Genomic DNA, 18430 nt, shown 5'->3' with positions numbered 1-18430 from the left:
AGGGACGGGTCGAACAACGATTCGTGAGTTGGAGAAAATAGCCTTTTTCTTGAAGAAAATTAGATTTGGCGAAACAATACAGTATAGAATACATTGTACTTTTAAGTTGAACTTACGACGTAAGTTTATAAGTAATGAAAAGAAAAAACAATATTATGAATGATGCTTAGGGTTTGATAATGATTCTCATCCAGTTCGTCCAATTCCTGTTTGGCAAACACGCAACCATTTACAAATTAATGACTGTCGTGCGCATGCGCAGTCACCAACCGCAAACTCCTTCCACAAGTATGGGGCCGATTATCTGAAATGCACTCAAATTAAAAAAAAATGTAATTAAAATACATTAATATCCAAGAATATAAAATGAATCTTTATTTTGACAGCCTTTTAATTCATTTCACTTTTATTGTGATTATAAGAGAAATTTCTTTCTGAATGTAGCGCGAATTTCGAAAATTCTTCATTCCAGCTGGTTCTGGTTGATTCCTTTGAATCAGAATAAGTGTGACTGTGGCGCCATTAACTTTATGTATTGCAACAACCATCTCTCCAATGAGAAACAAAATGAATTTAATAATGGGCATTGTATTGAGCTGGCAGCATTTTAAACCCATGCACTTTTTTTTGTAATTGGCGGCCATCTTAGATTTTCTTGAAATTCCCAAGTTGCAAGAATGAACGTATGTTTGTTAACCGCCCGATGGGGATACACGTACATGTAGTATCATATGATAGCAGGTCGAGATAATAGGCCGAGAGAAACAATTGTGTCGACACTATACCCAAAATACCAGTTATTTAAGTAACCTAACTACTAAAATAAGTGAACAAGACCGGAGAATGCCTTAGTTGAAATTTGTATGCAAATAAGCAGGCCAATCAAGTGTGTTTTTAGTTTTCTTATCAAGTTAAAACTTGTATTTTTCAAAACGAACATTTTGAGCCACGCTATAACATCAAAATGAAGTCACGTCATAAGCAGATGTAGCCATTCGATATTCCAGGGATGTGTTCATTAATTTCATTAATAACCGCGATGTAAATAGACAAATGCAGGCTTTATACGCTACTTAAACATCCATGTGGGTGCCCATCTCGCGTGTACTCCCAAATCACAACTTGATAACGCATTCAGTCTTTGGCTTTTTAGAGGTATTCAGGCCGTTAATGTTGCTTCAAAATTTATTTTCATACTTTTCTAAATTTGCATGATTAGAATATGCCTGTTAGCCCATTCAAGGGTTGTTTAATCAGCCCACCAATTATTAAATGCTGTTCGATCGATATTATAGCCGGGGCTCCCAGACCCGGGGATATCATTTGTGTGGATAAAATAAGAATGCTCTCTAAAGATTCACCTATCGCGTGCTTTTTTTTACTAATCATCTTTTCTTTTCTTTTTTTAAAGAGCTGGGAAAGGAAGAAGGCGGCACTGTGACCTTTTAAAAATTGGGATCACATATGAAAAACGTTTCCCGCACCGGGAATAATAGAAACGGTTCATAAAAAAAATGATTAAAATAGGCAAAGTCGCAAAGGCAAATTAAAAGCTAAATGAGTCCCATTGAAATTATAAGCAATACATCCTACGTCCGTGGCAAGGGGAGTTTGGGGGAGTCGCACGAACCGCCCTTTTTACGAAGAAAATGTCCCCTTTGGGTAAATTTTTAGATAGGTACACGAAGGTTTCACAGTAAAAGGTCCCCCTTTTTTTCTCCGAAAAACAACACCCTCTTTGAAATCGTTGGCTATGGGACTGACACCTGTGCGAATTTCTGGAAAATTTCATATTGTTTTGCCTCACCAAGTCATGTCGTAATGAACGCCTGGAACTCTGGGGCCTGCTGAGGAAAGGCCGCGACGTAATAGTATAAATAGATGACATCAACGCCACGGGGATCAGTATGCGATGTGTCTGCGTATGTGACAAAAGCAAGGGCGAAAGAAAAGGCAGCAGCAGCAGAATTCGGGACGCAGTCGTCGACCAAAATATAAAATTGATATCTGTCACAAACACTGTCTTTTGAGAAAAGAAAACAGAGGGGCATCTCAGAAAACCACAGTTGGCTGGCGGCAATTTATTCAAAGTTTTCATCCACTCAAGTTGATTTTTATTCCTCCATAGGCGGCCTTTTTATTTGACATCTATATTTTACGAGGTGAGTAAGATGTTTTTTTGAAACAGCTAGTATACGGCCCGGTGGAATTTTTTTTCACGTCAGAGTCTTTCCATAAAGTTTGCTAGGGGGATTGCATGAAATAACACTTGTTACATAAAAAATACCGGCGTATAATTTACTTTGAAGGAGTTCCTATCGCCTAAAGATACAAATTTAGCCATAGAATTTTTAAAGATCCAGTCATGTTAAATGTTTGTTCTTGATCAATTTACCGATTTTGGCTATTAGAGCAATACGAAGGACAAAGAGTTCTTGATAAAATATATCCTTTACAATATAATGTTTCAAATAACATGTTATGATGGCTGTTTCAAATATACAAAGAAAATTAAATGTACCAGATAGTTGCATCAAATAACATGTTATAATAGATCAATTTTCGCCACGTGTCTGTTATTGTCATACGCTGAATCTGAGGTAATCGGAACGGTGCTCATTTTCAGTTTCTTAGAATTGTTTTATAATGTATCTTATACACGCAAACGCCAATTTATTGTCCATAAAGCATACAATTTGAAAAACTCTTGAGCCAGAGCGGAATGCCTAGTGTACAATTCTTCGTTTAAGATTAGAATTTTCACGTCTTAGGTTGTAGTATTTTAGTACACACAATATTGGTGCATCATTAATCATACAGACAGACAGCAATGATACTCTCTTTGCTATTAACGCCTTTCTGATATACGTTATTTTTAAATTTCTATAGTGAAATCAAAGGCTTTTTTTTTGTAAATCTTGTGTTGTGTTTTGGTACGATTCATCGGCAATTCGTAATTCGGCTCAAAGTAAAGCTGAACAAAACAATAAAACTAATAAGAACAAGAATTTAAATAATGATCCATTGCAAACAATTTTATTTCAGCCAGAATACGCCGTAGCTTGAAACTGTGTTTTGTGCAAATGGGTGGAAACGGCTTTCAATAATGTACGAATATAATTTTCAGTCTTGTAAAGTGGGACAGATTCGCAAAAAACTCTGCAGGAGAACGTTCTTTCCCCCCATCTTTTCCTAGTTTTGTATGATGGAACGGTAAAACTAACTGGCAATCATTTTTTCACTTCACTTTCCTCCTCGCCACACCCTCAAACGTTCATTAAAAAGGACACGCGGGACTCATCAGGGAAACACTCATACTTTCAAATCGTCCTCAAGGATCTCAATACACTTTGGAGTAGCCTATCTAATCATTATCTCTTGTTCTCTATATTTGTAGCACTGAACGGCAGTCTTTTTTCTCTTTCCTTTTCTTTTAACGTAAGGTGAAATTCTCTGAAAACGGCTGTCCTGGCTAGACAATGCAATGATCGATCTGAACCACAGCGCTGGATTTCCACACCAACCACTCCGTGATTAATAACAAGGGTATAAGTTTTCTTATTAAATTGGCACGTTGCCCTTTTTGTGAAGTCGACTTATGTGACATCCATTCCTTGATCTTTGGTTGATTTTTGTCTTTGACTCTATTCAATTTAAGTCTAAAATTGGCACATTGCCCTTTTTGTAAATTGACTTGAGTGACATGCATTTCTTGATATCGGGTATAGTTTGTCTGTGATTCTGTTCTATTCAATTATATCTTCAACTAAGTGCATGGAAATTGGACCCAAGAGACCTGTAAGAGGAAGAACGGTTTCCTGTCAACTAAGACTGTCTTTAAGAATCTTTGAGTACCAGGTAGCTCTTCTCCAATGACATCCAAGATCAATACGTTGCTCATTCAGTGTCTGTGCTCTGTTCTTTGCAACCTATAAATCTTCCCGTCTCAGACGCAATCCCCGATAATAATAGGCTACACAATTGCAAAGCAATAACAGCGCGTCATTCCTGCACCATCTCAGCATACAAAAATGACTTCCAATATCAACAATGATAGAGTAAACTTGTCACTGGACATCAATCACATATTGAAAGTAAGAGGTTTAATAACAAACAGACATAATTTATTAAATAACCGAACTGCTGCCATTGCTGTCGTCAGATAAATTGACAAGGAACGTCCACCTAGGCATTCGGTTTCCTTCTAAATTCCCTGGGATATAGTTGAAATGTCCAACCAGTGGCGGAGGGTGGGGGGGGGGGGTCAGGGTGGACTTGACCCCCCCATGATTTCTGAATAAAAAATCACACCAATGGCCCCCTCTTGAAATTAGAATTTAGACTACTTTTAAATAGTACCAGATCGTCCTCTAAAATACCAACAATACCGACGTCTTCTCATCCGCGCCCCCCCCCCTATAAATAATCCTGGATCCGCCCCTGTTTCGAACTCATACCACCTGTACGGAACCGCCCAGTGAAATTCCACTTTCAATCTTTATTTGAATAAAATTGCATCTAGGTGAATTATATTTAATCCCCAGTGCTATCCAAAGTGAACGTCCCCCGTGATTTTTCGTGTTTGAACTTAATATGCAATCACATTCAGGCGGGCTGCCGTGAGCTGTCACTTCTTGAAATGTACGAATGTATGTATAATCCAGTGCGTCTGGAAAATATTCGTAATTGGTATTGATGTCGTTATACAAAGAAGTAGTTTCTATATACTCACACTCTCTTGGTTTACAATGTCTGTAAACAGAACGTTAAAAATCTTAATTGAAAACACGCCCGAGGCCAAATGGTGCCAACGCGATATAAAAAAAATCAAGTTAAATGAAATACAATAAATTTAACATTACACTTCTATACGTACAGGATTTCGAAGAGTGAACAGATATTACTTTGGGAAACCGTTACCCGTTAATTAAAAACAAACAGAATTAAAAGCCTAACACTCTGGCATAGCAAGCAAATTATTAGCAAGTGTGATTGCGTGACTCTATTCATAGCCGCGCAGTGATCACTGGCAGCAATAGTGCGATCCTTGCACTCCGTTTTCGTACGCATACGCGTGGTAGATATCTCCAAGCTAGTGAACTTTAAACTTCTCGAATCATTTGTGTCAGACATTATCATTCATTACTGCTACTACCCGCATATTCACCCTGACACAGAACAAGAGACTGCATATTCTACATGTTCCACCGACGATAAGCTGCCTTCGCCATGACCGTAAAGCCGTCGTATAAGGTCCAGCGCCTTTCTCCGAAATGGACTGTAAGTGTAACCGATTACTTTTAATGTAAGAAAGAACGCTTTCATTTATGACAAACTGTACTGAAATATTTCACAGTTTTACTATAACTAATTGAGCATATAATCAAAGTGGGAGTCCAAATGATTGATTACAGAACTTAAATGTAACTATTTCATGACCGAAATATTATACAGCATATGGTTATCAGTTACGCATAAAAACACTTTACTTTCTAGCAGTCTTAATTTTGACTTAAAAGCCTTACACGCAGGCTTCTTTTGTTTCTCTCTCTTCTCCATTGGAACGCGGTTATCTACTCTTTTTACCGATACTTAATGCATTATGGAAACATTCGTTTCTTCTCCCGTGTTTATTTCGCGTAAGGTAAACACCTTTCTTTCGTTCCATGGGTAATCAAAACGTTAGATCAAAGTTGAAACAACATGACGGACTTCATTTCAGAATTTAATTTAAAACAGTTGCATTACAGCTAATCATTGTCATTACCCTTTACAAATTAATAATTCACATTACATATACTGTGCCCTTTTCTTGGTTCATTACCCCTATATGGCCGTATATGTACAGTATAATGCTGAATGTGTAAACTGCATATTCTCGTTGTTGGATAAACTTATATGCCAGTTTGTTAATAATCAACAAGCACACTGGACGATAGAGCGATAAAGGCAACAGCACATAATTTCGCGTTTTAGCATCTACATTCCTGTGGAACTGTTCCAAAAGAGCAATTCCTGTTTCAGAGTGGGCCTATATGGGTTCTGTTCATTGTTGTTGAAAATGACTAAAAAGGTCCTGATCACAACAGCTAGCGAAAGGCAAAAACAAGTTCGGAAAACAGCACTCAGTTTTATTAAGTTCAGTTATTTGTCTAGGCTGATACACCTCTTTTCTGTACATGATACACAACTGTTTTTACAGAGAAATCTTTCAGGTCATCACCTATGACTCGTGCAAATGGATATTAAACTGCATTTATAATACACCGGGGAATGATGCTAATTAAATTATCTCGTTTTTATTGTTCAGTCTAATTAGTCCAAGAGGGCTTGCTTCCTGTTGGGTTCTTTCGTTGTTTGGCAGAATCTGTACCTTTGGGACTGTTGCTTGCTTTATGATCTCTGACAGCGTGTGCTTCTTCGCCGTGCCTTTCAATCGTGTTCGATTGGAATCGCCAAGAGAATTCAAACTGTTGCATCTGTCGCATATCTTGTATTGTTATTTTGGTTTTAGAATACTCTGAGGGAAGTACAAGTAATCTCTTGTTGGAATTGTTTAATTTTCCTGATGGTACCATTAGACTTAGAAATCAGCCTTGTAGACGTATAACATCTGCGCCGTCCTGGATAATGTGAACACAAAGAATAATGACATCGCTTTCTTGGTGTCTTTGCTTAAGGAAGAAATAAATCAATAATGGTATCATGTAATATCAACATGAATAACAAGATGCAACACGGCAAATGCAAGTACCACATATTTAAACATACCTTGTTTGTACCTTAATACAATTTAATTTTAAACCTTAAGGTCTATCAATTTTTTTACTTAAAGGGTTTGCTTCATGCCGTCAGAATGGCCTGAACGGAACATATTCTTCAGAAAACATGCCCAACTAACGATATCTTTATCCAAATACACAAATTAAAAGCTCACTTTGTAAATTTTTGGCTTTAAAAAACGTCCTATTTGCTCTTCCTGGGAGTTAATGAGCTACGTGGTCATGTGGTCCAATGACGACAATCGAGCCACTGGAGAACAGAGCGTGCTTAGCTGTCAAACTGAGCTGCATTGTCTACCTGTAAGATGACTTCTCTGGCTTCTGATAAAAGTTTATACTCATTCAAATCTCTTACCCGAGGGGTCTAAATCCTCGTGAAGCTGTGTAAAACCATTTCCCGTCTAGTCATTTCTTTAACAAGCATTTCATTATGGTTATCCCAAGTTGTATAAAACACTGCATTTGAATGAGTTACGGGAAATGTTGATTATTGCATATGAGGTCCATGTTATTTGTGAAATTCAATTTATTTTATTAAACCGCTGACACTCCGTCTTGCATACTTTTATTAAACTGAGGTAAACAATGCCTGTTACCTTTACAAGTCCTATCTTAATCATCCATCTAACTGGAACTTCCTTTACCTCTTAATTAGAGGGTTAAATGGCATTCAATTTGTCTTGCTTGTATCGAACGCACTCTCTATCTAAGCTTTACTCCAGTTATCTCAGGTAAAAATCTACCTGTGCGTTAGTTACAAAGCGCAGCTCCCGTAGACCTGGGGGTACTAGATAAAATCTGAACACCAGGTTTATCGAGGAGAAAGAAAGGAAGAATTTTTCCTGCACAACTTCATAGGAATTTTAACACGGACTTGATCCAGCTTAGACCTCCAAACTAACAGGGTGACATGGGCAATTTTCACAAACAAATCATAAAACTATATTTCAGTTAACCGCCTTTAAAATAAATATACCGTTCTGGGTAAATTAAAATAGTTATTAAATCGCAAGAATATTTTTGACTTAAATGATGATTTTATTATTAATGGAAATTAAGCTACTATATGAGGTATATTTGCTGTGATTACGCTGTCCTTCATGTTTTGCGTAAGTCTACATTTTGCTGTATGTGCTTGTAATCTCTTTAAATATGTGCGTACAATTTTTGCAGGTCTGGTTACCCCCCTGTTATGTGATAAGAGTATTAATTTTGCAATTAGTTCCTTAGCTTATTTGAATAGAATTGCAGTGTAAAATTTTCAACAAGATGTTGGCGAAATAGCCCATTACTCTTTGTAGGTATTTCCCCCGTCAAAGTTTGTCTAAAATTATCTTTCAATCTTTACTCTTTCAAAGACAGTATAAAGTTACCTGACATATTTTCGTGTAAACTTAATGACAAGCCAAGTGTCTCCAGTTCATTCCGTACTCAATTTTACCCAAGCAAATTTTTTTCTTGAGTAGATCTTTATAGCACGGTGTTATAAGCTTACAAATTTGCAAAAAAAAAAAAAAATTGCGTACTGACGCAGAATTTGCGTTTCAAGTTATAAAATAATCAATCTTTTAAATTATTTAATATTTCAGATGAAATAATCTTCAGAAACAAATCCTCAAAGCATAAACGAATTAGGATAACGAACCATTTTATTATAGCAGTTCCCATTTTTTCTTTAATATAACGCTCTTTTTCCTGTTTTTCCTCAACACGTTTTCTTCCACGGAAGCTTCAAGATACCCTGAGAGCAATTTCTTTTATTAATGTTCGCGACCGTGTTTGAACTTAATTGTTTAAGTATTGATATTTAACGTCATTTACAAATACCAATAAAATAACCCCATGAAATAAATGAGATATATTGAAAAATATGAAAGCCCACCAAGACGAGTTTCATACCTGTTATTACCTGGCTTGGGAATTGCAGCGGTGCATAATTAACAGGTTTGTTGTAAACGAGCTTTTGGTCAACTACAATGCATTTAAAATGCATCAGCAATCAGTAAGTTTGCCAACTGATGACAGTTAATCTGAAAGACTACCAGCTCTTGATATGATCTAAACCACCTGAGGTGACCATGATCTAGAGCATCGCAACTATTGTCACCGAATTTAGTAAGTAAGTCACGGAAGACCGTCACAGACAAAGAAAGTTGTCAACTCGTTGTCAACGAGAGCTGCAATTTTGGTGAATTCCACGGCAACACACCGAGGCATAACGAAAATTCCTCAACTCCGTTCAACACAACTTTCCTTAACTTCTCCGTCTGTAGGCACCATGCAGCTCAGTTGAGTCTCATAGACCTTTATCGTGATTGTCGTCACAGTACCACGTGACCCAGATCTGTTGCTTCATTTTTGCATATTGAGGTGAGGTTTACTAAAACGCTTTTTTTTCTACTAATAGATTGTTTTTATAATTTTTAAATGGCGGGGATCGATTAAAACATACCTCTAGTGTATAGATTGAGTGATGTATATTCAAAATTCGAGAAATGGATTTTTACATGAACATTGTCCTTTAAATATAATATTAGAAAAGTGAATATAAACCGCTACAGTACCTAATGTTTTCAGAACTGGTCCCTATTGGCCACATATAACATTGCTCAAATTTTCAATAAAACGTCTTTTTTCATGTATACATATCCCCTAATATAATTATAGAGACTGTCTTTATTAGGTATCCTAAATATTTTGTCCAACGAGTGTGCACTGTGACTGTACCAGCCTTGTTGTTCCACGTAACTACTCAAGCTGATGGTAATCATGCCCTTATAATCACACCCTCTGTGAGCCTTAACAACTTTGCTGCTGAATATTTCAAACATTTGTTGTTGTTTCCAGTAATAACCCCTCGCTATAGCCACCTGTAATACAAGGTAGTTGAGTTGTTGATGTGGTAGTTTTGTCCATTAGCAGGATTCACAAATGTGGAGGAGTTATTTGTAGAAGAAAAAGTGTTGCTTCCCAAGGATGTCAAGGATTAAATACGATATGTTCATTATCACCAAAGCAGTAGTTTGTTAAAACAATTTAATTGTTTAAAAACCATGGACATTTTTACTATTTTTATCCTAGAGCAATGTAATGTAAATGTTTTCGTAATCTTTTTTTGTTTACTAGACAAATATCAATTAAATTGAGATCTATGTTGCAAAGACAACTTAGCATTGCAAGCTATCCGATTTTAGTAGTTTTAGTTTATCCCAGGAGCTTTGTAGAACAGGCCTGATGAGACGACATAACAATACACTCTGCGTCAGCGGTCATAGACCGGTCGAGCATAATCACGAATTTTCAAGGTAACTTGAGCTTCGACATCCACGCAAAAGGTTCACTCAAAGAGCGATTTTGTCCAGCGATAGAGGCATCATGTAAAATGCATTACGTGTTTAACTATTAGATTAAGTCTTATGCAGTAGCTGTCCCTGAAGAAAATCTGTCAGAACTAATTTCAATTCCAGTCAATCAACACACATCAGGAGAGAAGTTTTCGTGATTACAGATAATACAGAGTTAGAGGAACTCGCGTAATAAGTTCGTTTGAATTAGAGGGACGGCAAATGAAGAACCTGCACATCCATCGATTTTTTGCTCCTACATATAATGAATAAGTGCACCTTTCTTTGTTAGCATCTTGATGGTCTCTATTATAGTCATCTAATTGTACGAAAAATTGAAAGCAATCTTTTCTTTTATAGGGACAATGTTATTTCAAATATGATGTGGGCAAAGAAGAGGGATGGTCTCTGATAACAAAGGTTTTCTTAATTTCAGCATAGAAACAGAATGAACACGCTGCCGTTATGTGAAAGAAGTTCGTGATAAACATGACAAACACGATCTTTTTGCAGGACACACAGTGGATATTAAAAAAAGGCAATTGGAAAGATACACGATACACTGTTGCGCAAACAAGCTAGCTATTATATATTGACTTCCAGCCAAAAAGATAACACCTTAAAATTACGCTGGATTACCCACGCCCCCTTTTTTTAAACAATGAGAGCCTTTTATTTGTTAGCAATGAGAACAATTATTGACAAAAACATATTTAGCCACAATGGTTTATAGTTTCATTAGAGTTGGGTTCTGATAGGGGGCGCATTATTTGACGTCAGAATTACGTCCATACAATTAATATCAATGATCTCGGAATCATCTCTATAATTTCTCAATTTAAAAATAGGACTTTTTAAAACGGTATCTTTTTTAACAATGAGTAAAAAATGGGATCCAGTGTCATGTAGGCCTACGCTAGAGCCTCTTAGATATAGCGGTGCCAATTGATTTTATAAGTCCCATCCTCAGATTTTAGCCCACATACATCATGCTTACCCTAACCCGTACGAATATAATGGAGGACGCTCACGGACAGTCTATAACGACAGTTACTGTAGACTGAAAGTGGGGGATCCAAACCAAAGTCGGTAGAGATTAGCAACCTTAGAAGTACTACCCTTTAATGAGTGTACATTTTGTGTTTTGATTGTTCAACAAACAGGTTTTGGCAATTTCATGGTGGTACAATGTATATGCTGTATATGCTGTCAGTGACGCTGTAGATTTTTTTAAAATTTTCATACAAATGTCAACAATTAACTACGGCTCATAATGCCGTCAACTTGGCTGCGAACCTTGTCTTAGGTACATGTGGATCGAAGAATACGGAGTCGATCTTCGATGAGGGATTTTACAAAAATGAATAAATTTATATCGATTTGTTATTCATACTACAACACCCATAAATGCACTGTGTACATATATACACATTTGAAAACCATGCACGATGACGTGTCAGTCACGTGACCAAGGCTTTGATGAAGGGTCTTAATGTCGTTTCCCATAGGAAAAGAAATACGTTCAGTCGCTTTAGAAACGATATACTTTGTTTACTCTGAGATACAAGCTTGGTTTTATTTCTACTGTTTAATTGTATTGCCTCAAGGCTGCAATACGTGTATTTGCTCCTGCTGGAATGATGATATTATATTTGCAAACAGCCTTATAATACGTCTTCGTTATACATTTTTGGGTACACGTAACTTTGCTGTCTCTTAAGGGTATTCCACTGATGCTCGACCCGGCTTAAATTACATGCCTAAAGCGTATACATGGTATTAACTGAAATGTATCTGTTGTCTGTGGTCGGTTTGTTCATTACTCCAAGCGTGCCAAAATAAATGCGCTCTGAAACCAACCAACAAAACGTTAAGTGCTTTTGCAGGAAGATGACAAATGATGCTCGCAGTTCAAAACGCAGAGAAAAATTCAATAAATTCCATTTATCTAATGTTGCAGAGTGCATGAAAAAGTTCTTATGGAACGGTAAGAGAATTATAATTGTTGTAGTTTTTTTTTCTGCGACAAGTATTTTCTCCCTCATATGCATTTGATGTTATGACTTGAAACGATGTCGTCGATTTGTCATATTCCGTTTAAGTGCTAAAACACTAATGCGCTCTTGAAAAATAGTCGGTTCGGTAGGAACGGTGTCTAAGCAACTTGAGACATCGAGAACGCAGGACCGAGACAGATGGAGCTCGAGGGGACTTGCAGGTGGCCTGCACCCTACCAAGGGTAACAGGCAAAAGTAAGTAAGTGGGACGTTGGGCGTTTAATCAAATGAGAGATGGTAGAAAAGCACATTTTAATATCGGCCAAACGCTGCTCTTTACGGGTTTTGTTTGCCTATACAACGAGAACGAACGTAAGAAGGGAGTGGAATGGAGAACCTCTACCGGTTTATACTGGTACAGGGTGAACAAAACGAGAACGGGGAAAACGTACCGCCATTGCCTGTCGCCTGGCGTATGTTGGCAGATAGTTTTGTAGATGTTTTTTTTTTTTAAGAAACAAGACAAATATTACGCATAAGTCGAATGTTGAAAGACTGAACCCTGGACATTAGTCGTAATTGCGGTGTAATGCAACCACTAAATTGGCCCAAGAACGTCAATTGACGTCCTTGATTGGCTCTCACATCTTCTACATATCACATTAGAGTTTAACTTGGCAAACAAAAGACTGAACCCTATATAACTATATCTCCCCTTTGTGCATCAATTTCCTAATTGGGAATGTCAATTGTCCTTTAAATGTTAGACTGGGAATATTAAAGTTTTCGAAACCAATGCCCAATTATTGAAATTGATTTTATAATTGAAAACCGCAGATGAGACGGAAGGTCAACAGGTCAAGATGGCGGGAAATCGATACTGCCCACCAGAGGGCAGCAGGTTGGTGAAGTCATTTTTTTTTTTTTTTTTTTTTTTTGTAATTTTTCTCGTAGGTCACAGTGCAAAAATGTATCCAGAATTAGCCAGAGAAATGTTTGTTCATATTAGTTGAAAAAGCTCTCTGTGGTCCTGATAGAAGGTAGGGAATTGTGCTGACATTAACAATGACATTCGCTGTACAGAGTTACCGGGTCCTACTCGTTTGCTGCTGCACTTCCAGAAAAATGATAAAACCTTTGCATTTCTTAAATTTCTGAAATCTGACAAAAGCATATATAAGTCAACCGATGTACCTCGAATGATTCCTTCTGTCTTATGTTAAAAAAGGCCTTCAATTTTACGTGATAGGCAATCATACATGTATACAAGATGGGTACTCAAACTGCCGGCAAGTTACCTCTTATACACATTGAATAATTTTTGAGGAACACTTTCCAGCGCTGGATTCAATGCTAGGTAAACTCTCAATGAAGTTGGTCAAATGAAATAATTGTAAAAGCACATATTTGTCGTAATTGTTCAAAAAGGAGATATGGCAACGATGCATTTTTCAACTCTAAAATCACTTCAGTAATCCCACTACTACAGTTGCACTTCACTAAATGTTACCGTATCTATTACCCAGAAAGTATATTGGCCAGGCAGCAAACTATTATATTCTTTTGTACTTTCTTATGCTTCATGTTAACATTTCCGTATATGTTTGATAATTAAACCATTCATAAATCGCAAACAAAGCAATATTTTAACAGATATCAATGAATAGCTCAAAACCAGTCTCTTTGCCAACCTTGATAATTTTGACAAAAATATATAGCGATGTCAGCTAACATTTGCTTCATTGTTATAAGTTTCCATTTCTGTGTCATTACATAGCCAGATGCTGTTTTCGATGTCTGTGTTTTGGCAACACTCCTTGAAAGACGAGACATTCGTTACATTTAATTTCTAATTTTTGTATTTCTATGGCAACGGTACTGATGATCAGACAATGGTGAACCGAAAAATCTAAGGGCCTTTGCCAACATGACCGCGTTTAGTTGAGGGGAGAGGCAACAACGGTGCGCGAAAAATTAATACAAATACAAAATACAACCAAATTATCACTGCACCCAAAGAACTCCTACATTGGCAGTTCTACTACTAGCTCATGTAATATATGGCAAGATTAGATTATCTTGAATTACAGATAACGTATATGACAGATGCTCTGTCCGCGCGCTATATAATCAATCATACTTGACGTTTCAAAAGCACGTAACAGGCTAAAAAGGAAATTTCGGATAATTAGCTGATGATAACTTATCAGTCAATAACATTCCATGCTTCCGGGGATATGTTTTATGCGTTAAATGAACTAATGTTTTGCTGTATCATTTTGGCGACTCCCATTGGCTTAGCAATGGTACGATAAATTTCCAATCCATCTAAAAATTAAGAGTGTTTCTAATTACATCTGCCGTCTCTTAGTGATTTGTCTGTATTTGTTGTCTTGTCCACACATACTATAGTGGGTATTCAGTAACAATTTTTACCGAGAGAAGTGTACATTAAAGTGCATTGCAGTAGAGAAGCCAGAATGTTCGCTTTATGCGAAAACTCGAAAGACAAATTCCAGCAGAAGTACACAGAGCCAACGAAACAAACAAATAAAAATTAAAAAACGGTATAAATAAATAAATAAATAAATAAATAAATAAATAAAATAATATAAATTAACAAAAAAATTAAAAACAAACAAATAATAAACCAGAGGAACGAATACGTTTGGCAGATAATGAACAAAAGATCCCTCGAATGAGGTTTGCGATGAACCTTAGCGAGCTAGCGCGACCACGCTGTACAAAATCGAGCTGTAATATCACACTGATGCCAAAATAATCTATGCAGTTGTATGTGCTGTTATTTCTTTGTGATATTCATCGAGTATATAATAATGATAATTTACAAAATGATGTAGTGTAAACGTGTTCCTTGTTTAATTCTACCATCATTGTTGCTTTTCAGAGTTCAGCGGTCATCTTGAAATGAATGCAAAAGACGAAGACGTGTTCATCACCATTGACAGTATTCTAGATATCCAAACAACGGGGCATCCCATGGTGATGGGAAACAAGGCTACGACAGCTGGCTGGCAGCCTGAAACTGAAACCATTCCCCATCTGCGGTCTACACCTTCACCGATGGACATGAGCAACGAGACCGCCGTCACCTACACCAACCATTCCAATGTCCGGTTTATGTCCAGTGCCGGGGGCTGTGACGCTCCAAGCAGTCTGGATGTGCAGTTTTTGTGTCTGGCTTTCCTGGCGGAATATCACTCCATCCTGGTTATGGCTCCCTTGGGAATGGTGTGTAACATCCTGGCCTTGGTGACGTTTTTGGCCTCCCGTCTACGCGACACGTCCACCTCGTGCTACCTGGTGGGCCTGGCTGTCTGTGACTCCGTAGTGTTGCTAGGCGACATGCTGGAGGTCTTGGTAACGGCTCAGGGTTGGACCGAGAGCTGCTTCTTCTGGTTGCCGCTTTGGTACCTCAGCGCCGTTGGAAGGTGCATGTCTGCCTGGATCATCGTCACCTTCACCATTGAGCGGTTTGTGTCCGTGGCGTTCCCGCTGAAACGACAGTCTATTTGCACCGCCAAGAGGGCTAAGCAGATGATAGTGGTATTGCTTCTTTTCAGCCTGGCGTCTAACGCATACTTCTTTGTGCTCTTCGACTACATTCCATCGGTAAGCAACCCCAATTCGTATAGATGTAATGTGAAGCCAGCTATGATAGAAGAGTACCTGGTGTGCTCTATCGTATTCAAAATTGGTATGTCCATTATCCTCCCTATTGTTATAGTTGTGGTATTCAATACTGTCACTATTCGCATCCTGGATGTGGTGAAGAGAAAGCGCCGGCAGATGTCCTCAAAGAAAAACGACTCGAGCGATGAACAATCTCTTATAGACAAAACCACGGCGATGCTACTGGTCACGTCCACGTGCTACGTCGTGCTTGCTATCCCTTACGTGGTCACCTGGATTGTCACTTACTTCTACCAATACATCGAAGGGGCACCCGACAGGGCCCAGTCTCGGACCTATTCAGGCATCAAAAAGATCACCCATATTTTTTATGTCATGAACTTTGCTATCAACTTCTTTCTGTACTGTATCTCCGGCACTGTGTTTCGTTCCGAGTTATCCTTCGTGTTCAGGAACCGTTCCTGTCAGCGCCAGCGGAGCATGTCCCCGACTGGGGTATCCTCCAATACCATCGTTAACAGAAGGACCCTGCACGCCTCTAACAGATCAGCCGCGGCCGCCATGCAGATGGGCACTTACCATAAGAAGACCGACACTACTGAAGGATCGCAACGTCCCTCGGTTGAAACTTCGAGCAAGGACGGACAGTGTGTCGGAAGCTCAAACTCCTCCATTTGTGCTTCGTCCTCTTCTGGTCCTAATGGTAATGTTGTGGAATCAAAACTATAAGAATATTTCTTAACACGAGCAGCTAAGAGGACGGCAATATGTAGTGCGTGTCTATAATGGTAGTGAAGTACCTTGTAATTCATCGTAATCTGAACAATAATCTTCGCATTTATTAGTCTGAAAGGAAATCTCACAGGAGACTTCAAGGAGGCAACAACTGGTTAACGCTGTATTACTTTTGCTTAAGTACCTTTGTTAATATTTTGTTCATTCATGAAATATTTGTTGAAGTATATGATCACAGGTGTTTACGCCTCAGTGACACTGCTGGAATGTTATAAGTATCTGACTGTTTTACGTTTCTTGAAATGTAAACGTTGTTGTTTCATGAGGTAACTGTTCATCAATGTCTTCTTAACTTTTACACTGTAAATGGGGAAATGGAATGTCTTTTCACTTGATCGCCAATATATCACTTAGTAGAGCTCCGATTTATGTGTTGGCTATCACAGTCCCTGTTAGGAGTGTTACATGAAAGGGCTATATGTGAAATCCGAAAACTGATTTAAACGTTTAAACTAATTTTTTGTCTATTTTGACACAAAGTAAATTGACAGTCGTCCAACTAAATGGGATACTGCGCCAGTTTCATGACAAGAGAGAAACGGTTAATGTTTCAGACTTATAGTTTATTTAAGTGGACTTGTATACATTTATTTCAAACTAAGTAGAGTAAACCAGTTTTTTATTTACAAGTTTACACCAAATTTTGTGCTTCAGCCGTTTTGTGAAACTTGGCCAGCATTTACTTAGAGTGTACCAGGTTTTGCTTCTATTTGGAACGTTACCACCGGAATCTATCGAAAGTGATTGTAAACTTGAGATGCTTTTTTGACGTTGTGTGCGAGTTGTGTTTTAGATTTGTCATAAGAAAAAAAGATGCTATTGCAGTTATTAAGCTATATATCTGGGATCGCGCAGATTATTCGTGTTTGATTCTAATGCCAATTGTGCCAGTTGTCATGCCAGTTGTGCCAGTTGTCATGCCAGTTGTGCATTTTAGTCTGTCCTCGCAATTGGTAACCAGGAACAGCCACTGGTGTGACAGGAATAGTAGTCCGCTAGGAACTGTAGTCCGTTTCTCATTACTTTGTAAAGGTGTCACTCTTTCCATATATTAACTACGATAATCCAAGCTTTTACCAGTCATATGAACTTAAATTCTTTGGACTGTAATTCCTGCAACACGGCTCCCACAACAAATAGTGACTGTATCACAATCTTTTTGAATAAAATACAGACTTGCTTTAAAAAAAAACTGAAATGTTTTCCTTGTTGACGACAAATGTAGCTGTTGCTGTGTCAAACCACCGGGCTAAGATCATCAATTTTGTACAACTTTAACCTTGATTTAAAAGAACACGCGAACACTCTTGCTTCAACATTGTATAACGTCTGATGCGTTCTTCTACCTTTCCGTTTTCTATGACTGGCATAGCCTTCAGCTTGTCTTCTATAAGTTATAGAACATGTCCGTGTATGTTGTCCACTGTGGTCATGCATGACTGGTGGATGTACAATTTGGATAAAGTGGGGGTCACAAGGCTAAAATATTTTAAACTCATATAAACAGTAGACGAGATTCTTTTTAATCATACTATGTAGGACGCAGGGATGGATAATTACTTTTTCAGAGGGAAGAAGGGGATAATTTCGAAGATTAAGAGGGGGCATTTGCCAAGTGGGTCGAGCCATATTTCTGTAAGTCTGCAGATCAACTGGTTGGAAATGCTGACAAAGAAGACAAAGTATTATAGACTTGTGTTGACGGGCGTTCTGACCAGCTTTACTGATGGGTTCGTTGTTCTCCTGGTCAACGGGAGTGGGAGGGGGGCTAAAAGGGGGGCATAAAGGGGTGGGAAATAATGAAAAATAAGCACGGTATTGTTGCATATTCAAGGCTGGGGCACATCAGTTTCCCTCA

The 18430-nt window shown here is 38.0% G+C and overlaps 1 protein-coding gene across 3 annotated transcripts; it reads left to right on the top strand.

The window, feature by feature from the left end:
• Positions 1-1841: 1841 nt before the first annotated feature.
• On the top strand, positions 1842-17755 carry LOC106152288 (uncharacterized). 3 transcript variants are annotated; one of them, XM_087018486.1, is made up of 2 exons: positions 1842-2162; positions 15032-17755. In XM_087018486.1, the coding sequence occupies exon 2, from the start codon at positions 15052-15054 to the stop codon at positions 16504-16506; it is 1455 nt and encodes a 484-aa protein (XP_086874612.1). In that variant the 5' UTR covers positions 1842-2162; positions 15032-15051; the 3' UTR covers positions 16507-17755. The 3 variants fall into 3 exon arrangements, with proteins under 3 accessions (XP_086874612.1, XP_086874611.1, XP_086874613.1); XM_087018485.1 differs by lacking the exon at positions 1842-2162 and adding an exon at positions 4998-5280; XM_087018487.1 differs by lacking the exon at positions 1842-2162 and adding an exon at positions 12029-12378.
• The last annotated feature ends 675 nt before the right edge of the window (positions 17756-18430 follow it).

The sequence above is a fragment of the Lingula anatina genome, chromosome 7 (assembly GCF_051362555.1).
Source record: "Lingula anatina isolate TDL-2025a chromosome 7, LinAna3.0, whole genome shotgun sequence".
NCBI lineage: Eukaryota > Metazoa > Brachiopoda > Lingulata > Lingulida > Lingulidae > Lingula > Lingula anatina.
This window is presented reverse-complemented; position numbering and strand designations above follow the sequence as displayed.